Genomic DNA, 6,466 nt, shown 5'->3' with positions numbered 1-6,466 from the left:
ATTGTGTATATATCTACATTTATATATGTATCTAGGTCACATCTTCTTTATCCATTCTTATACTGATGCATACTTAAATTGTTTCTGTATCTTGGCTACGGAAATAATTGTGCAATGAACATCAGGATGCATGTATATTTTCTATTAAAGAGAGATTATCAAGGAACATAAAGGCTGATGGATATGTTCACTGCCTTGATTGTGATGATGTTCATTGTTGAACACACATGTCAAACTTTATCAAATTGCACACTTTAAGTATGTGCTGTTTGTTATATATTAATTACACCACAATAAAATTATTTAAAGGAACTAAAAGATCAAATTAAATATATTTTATGCTAATATCAGTGTTCTTTTGAAGATATTTTAATAATTTGACATCCAGTGCATAACTGTCAGGACCTGAAGTAATCACAGATAATGTTGAAACAAATTAGTCAGGTGACCAACATTCCCTGTCTATTTAGAAAACATTAGGCATGCATTAGAGCATGCCACCCATATCAAGGTTTTCTGTTGGTGGTCATATATCACAGTGGTCAAGATATGATTTCTCTTGGAACTGGAACTATTAATAAAACCTTAATTGTATCTGATGATTTAGATTTAGTTAGAGACTAAGATTGCAGAAGACATCTGCCTAGTACTTATACATTAAATGAAAAATAATCTAAAACTTCGCTTTCTTGTCTCCCTGTTTTGATTCTCAGAATATGCAAAATTTATTGCTCTTAACAAGGAAGTTCCCAAGAGGTGTCCAATGAAAATTATTTTCATGATTCTTGTTCTGTCCAAAACGGAGAATAGGAAAATTTCACTCAAGGGATTCCTTCCAGTGGTAAATATGTGTCAGGCTGAGGGGAAGTTCTTGCAGAGATACTGACTCTACCCAATAATGGAGATTATCTCAAGCATATATTAGAAGAGAAGAGTAAAAAGTAATCTGGTCTTACAGAAAATTGTGTATGGTAAGTTATCTCATATTCTCTGGGACTCTCTTCTTTAAAAGAATTTTAAAAATATATCTGTTTCTGTCTCATACATGCCTGTTATGCTTGGAACTGAGTATGGCTCATTTAACTTCTGAACTTTAAAGAGATCATTCATGGGTTTTCTCCTCGTATTCTATTCCTACTGGAATATCTGTGGTTACTTTAACAAATGTATGTATCATCATGATGCTGTGTCTCAGAGATGCTCTCAAGTCTGCTTGGGGAGATCACAGGGCTTTGACAGCTACTTGATTATGAACAACTTTCAGCTATCCTGGCTAAATGGCTCTTATCATTTAAGAAAATAAGTGTTTTATATCAGAGAGAGTATTGCATACTAAGGCAAATTTTAGCATAGAGACAGAAGTGAAAAAAGTTATGTATCCTGTGAGAAGTGATATAAAATTCATTTATTATGGGATTAACAGGATTAAAATTAATAACTTGAGAAAAAAGGAAGGCAACTTTAGGTAGAAGAAGGAACTTGGAGTATCTCCCTGTGTACCTCTTCCATGTTTATATCAGGCAATCTATTAAATTCTCTGAGTCCAAGTTTCTCTTTGTAATATTATAAATGTTGAGAATCTCACAGCTTTAGGATTACTATCATGAAAAAAATTAATGGAAGGACATTGCATCCAGACTATGATGAAAAATATGTTGCTATATTTTAATACTCAAAAAGAGTGACTCAGTTTATCTCTTTTCCCTATTTTTTTCAATTTCACTAATCCTAACTGAAAAATTCAAAATTTTCAATTTCACCACCCCCTTTTGTGAAAATACACCTTAAGTTACAGAATTCCAAGGGTGCCTTAAAGGAATGTGTAACTACTTCTTGTCAGTCTTTTTAAAATATTAAATGCCTCCTGGATAAAAGCAGAATTGAAAGGTAAAAATGTTGTTAAGCTCGTGGAAAGCAAGAAGCAAGTCTGATAATTCACTTGCATCTACATCCCATAGGGTTGCTAAGCATCTACTTATTATTTTAGAGAAAATATAAGCAGTAGGTATTTTAGGATCAAACTGGGGTCTCCTGCATTGCAGGCAGATTCTTTACCAGCTGAGCTACCAGGGAAGCCCACAAAGAAAGGTTATCCCATGTATTTTGGTTACAGAAGGTGGTTGGCCATTCACTAAGATTTTTGCCAGTAAGTTTTGGAAACTGTAGAGCTTTAGGTTGCATTTTAATGAATTAAGAAGGGAAATAACTAATATTTATTAAACATGCACTATCAAAATTTTAATTGCTTTCAGTATATTTTCTGACTTGACTACAAGTCTATTAGATTGAGTGTTCTCTTTTTCACAGATGAGGAAATGGAAACAGAAATAAATTTAGCTCAAAGGCATAAGGTCAATAAGTAACAGGGTTCAGACTAGATCTGACATTTTTAAAAAGTCCACGGTTATTCTATGAATTATCCCAAATGTTGGACTGATATTGATCAAATAATATCTCTAATAACATTGTGAAATATTAGAAATTTCAAAACTGATGAAAAAATATGATTTCTTATTGATAAACTGTTCCCTTGCAATGTACATGTTCATCTTTTAGCAAATTTCTCTCTCACACACAGTTGAAATTCTACTTTTGCTACTATCTGTCTTCCATGTCTCTTATTCCAATTGGTACAAAACTAATTATTGAAAACTAGTTTTGGAAAGATTTACCTTGACAAAAGTTAAGTTCAAGGTAAAGGTCAAATCATTCAAATTTCTAAGGAGACATAGGCCTTTTGGATATAATACCAGAATGTTTTTCTTTAGAAATTAAATAAATATTATGGAGGTTATATTTATTTGTTAGTTGTGAAATTATTATCACATGTTCCTATTCTCACAGCAAATATGTGACTTACCTAATTCCTTTAAGAAATTCTTCTTTCTTTCCATCCTTTATCTATGCTTCTTAGTTCTCAGTATAAGGGAAGGGAAAACCAGTGCTCATGATGAGGTAATGGTTTTCATTTTTGCTCACCTGCTCTCCTTGGTACCACCCTTGAGATTTCAAAGGATAAAAGAAGATGCAACATATGTACAAATAAACTTATATATAAAAGAGAAATAGACCCACAGACATAGAAAATAAATTTTTGGTTATAAAAGGGGAAAGGGGTGGGATGGGATAAACTAGGAGTTTGGGATTAGCATATATGCTTTATTATATATAAATAGATAGCTAATAATGACCTACTGTATAGCACAGGGACCTATACTAAATATTTGAAATTACCTATAAAGGAAAGACTGAAAAATATGTGTGTGTGTGTGTGTGTGTGTGTGTGCATGTGTGTGTACAACTGAAACACTTGCCTGTACACCTAAAACTAACACAACGTTAGTTATTGTATTAGTTATTAGTTATATTTCAATAAAAAAATAAAATTAAAAAAAAAAGAGATGCAACAGTCTAAAAGTAAATAAGGTCTAGGTAAATAAATAAAATGGAAAGAGAGAGCTATAACTACCTTTCCACCAGCCAGCTTGAGAGGAACTCTCAATTTACTTCAGGATGAATATAAACAATATCATTACTCCGTTTAGAGGTGATCTCTAAAGTTTTAACTTCACATCAGTCAGTACTAACAAAGACATACTTTGCTTACACGTGTCTATAGCTTATTTTCACTTTAGAAAAGATACATTTAAAATTTTTATGGCAATATTTCAAATAATCCATTGGCATCATTGAAGGTAAATATTTTCTATTGATAAACTTGAGTTATAAAAAACCTCTGTTCAGTTCAGTTCAGTTCAGTTCAGTGCTCAGTCGTGTCCGACTCTTTGTGACCCCATGAATCGCAGCACGCCAGGCCTCCCTGTCCATCACCAACTCCTGGAGTTTACTCAAACTCATGTCCATTGAGTTGGTGATGCCATCCATCCATCTCATCCTCTGTCGTCCCCTTCTCCTCCTGCCCCCAATTCTTCCTAGTATCAGGGTCTTTTCCAATGAGTCAACTCTTTGCATGAGGTGGCCAAAGTATTGGAGTTTCAGCTTCAGCATCAGTCCTTCCAATGATCACCCAGGACTGATCTCCTTCAGGATGGACTGGTTGGATCTCCTTGCAGTCCAAGGGACTCCCACTCTGTTGAGAGGTCATTAAATCAGAATATGAGTCTGGGTTCCACCAAAGTGGAAACTTTGGTCAATCCCTCTCACATAACACTCCCCTGACAATTTTTTCCCTAATAGATTCAGTTTACTAAGTGAATTGCATTTAATTGTGATCCTAACTAATGGTGAATTATGTGCTTATTTTGCATTTGAATTATCATGCCATGGTATTTTTTTATATGGCCTTCTGTATAGCCTCTCTCCTAAAAAAGCTTGTTCCAACATATACTTGAAAAGTGAGGTGGAATTGTTAGTTGTTCAGTCACGTCTCACTCTGGGTGACCCCATGGACTGTAGCCTGCTAGGCCTCTCTGTCCATGGAATTCTCCAGGCAAGAATGCTGGAGTGGGTTTCCACTCCCTTCCCCAGCGGATCTTCACGACTCAGTGATGGAAACTGAGTCTCCTGCACTGCAGGCAGATTCTTTACTGAGCCACCTGGGAAGCCCATATTTTAGAGTAATAAACTAAAAACTTTTTTTTGTTTGTTTTTCTTTAGCTTTATTAACATATAATTGACATATAACATTATATAAGTTTAAAGTGTATAACATAATGATTAGAGATATATATAAATATATGCACATATATATAGTGAAATAATCACCACAATAAGTTTAGTTATTAGCCATCACCTCACATAGGTACTTTTTTTCTTGTGATGAGAATTTTTCAGATCTACTCTCTTAGCAGCTTTATTTATTTATTTTTCATTTATTTTTATTAGTTGGAGGCTAATTACTTTACAATATTGTAGTGGTTTTTGCCATACATTGACATGAATCAGCCATGGATTTATATGTGTTCCCCATGCCTCTGGGTCTTCCCAGTGCACCAGCCCTATTTTTAAGTTCAACTGAAGCTTGAAGAAATCATTATGCTTAACACAGAGAAACTGTAATCTTGTGCCATGTCATTCGTTCTGGATTTCAGTATCTATTCACCATCATCTTCCTAAGCAGACTACTTAAATTTTAGTTATTAACTTATAACAGTTGTTGTTGGTCACCCATCCAGATTCTTTCCACTGGAGAAGCAGACTGAAGCTAGATTCTAGGTGGCCCAACAATCTTTTCTCAGCCTTTCATTTTGCTGTCCACCTTTCTCACTTCCTCATTGTGAAAGAAACCTCTCAATCATTCATAAGAATCCGATCTTGGAAAGCCAGTTTTAGGCATTTTACTTCTCTTGTGGGCACACTACACTGAGTATTTTACCAATATTTCTCTTGCCAATTATACTTTTCACTTTCAGATATAGATGCTAAATTTCAATGAAATTTAAATTTCAGTGAGATAAATTTTAACCAAAGTCAAGAAAATAAGTACCCCTTCCCATCCTACTAACTGACAATCTATCTTTCTCTCTAGGTTATTTTAGAGGACATGCTGAGTAAAATGGATAAAAGAAATCTGTCTGTAGTGTCAGAATTCATGCTTCTGGGACTTTGCCAGTCATGGAATAAGCAAGTCTTACTCTTACTGATATTTTTTATGCTATATTTGATCATTGTATCTGGAAATATTATCATCATGATCTTAATCATCACTGACTCCCATCTGCATTCTCCCATGTACTTCTTATTGGCCAACCTGTCCTTTGTTGATATGTGGCTTTCTTCAGTAACTACTCCTAAGATGATCACAGACTTTGTCAGAGAGAACAAGACTATTTCCTTTGGAGGCTGCATGTGCCAGATCCTCTTTGTGCATTTTGTTGGAGGGGGTGAGATGGTGCTATTGGTGGTAATGGCCTATGACCGCTATGTGGCCATCTGCAAGCCACTCCACTATTCAACCATAATGAACCTGCAAAAGTGCACTGGGCTTGTGGCAACTTCCTGGACCACTGGCTTTGTGCATGCCATGAGTCAAATGGTTGTGATTGTGCAGTTGCCTTTCTGTGGCCCCAAGGAAATCGACAGCTTTTTCTGTGATATACCACTGGTAATCAAGCTTGCCTGCATAGATTCCTATAACTTGGGAATATTAATGAATGCTGACAGTGGGGTTCTGGCCATGACCTGCTTTATACTGCTGCTGATATCCTACACATATATTCTTCTTACTGTTCACCGAAGCTCTAAAGCTGGTACCTCTAGGGCACTCTCTACCTGCACTGCCCACATCACAGTGGTGCTGCTGTTCTTTGGGCCCTGCATCTTCATCTATGTGTGGCCACTCAGCATCACCTGGGTGAACAAATTTCTTGCTGTGTTTTACTCTGTTATTACACCTCTCCTAAATCCAGCCATTTATACCCTGAGAAATAAAGAGATAAAAAATGCTCTGAAGAGATTCAGAAGCTACTACCTACATTCCAAGAGGCATATTAATGCCTAAAATCTC

The 6,466-nt window shown here is 35.5% G+C and overlaps 1 protein-coding gene across 1 annotated transcript; it reads left to right on the top strand.

The window, feature by feature from the left end:
* Window positions 1–5,512: 5,512 nt before the first annotated feature.
* LOC122705677 (olfactory receptor 4K14-like) lies at window positions 5,513–6,460 on the top strand. The gene has a single exon (XM_043921093.1). It carries the CDS (start codon window positions 5,516–5,518, stop codon window positions 6,458–6,460), a length of 945 nt encoding a protein of 314 aa, XP_043777028.1. The 5' UTR covers window positions 5,513–5,515.
* The last annotated feature ends 6 nt before the right edge of the window (window positions 6,461–6,466 follow it).

This window comes from Cervus elaphus, chromosome 12, assembly GCF_910594005.1.
Source record: "Cervus elaphus chromosome 12, mCerEla1.1, whole genome shotgun sequence".
Taxonomy (NCBI): Eukaryota; Metazoa; Chordata; class Mammalia; order Artiodactyla; family Cervidae; genus Cervus; species Cervus elaphus.
The sequence above is the reverse complement of the archived record's forward strand: the minus strand, read 5'-3'. Positions and strand labels throughout refer to the sequence as shown.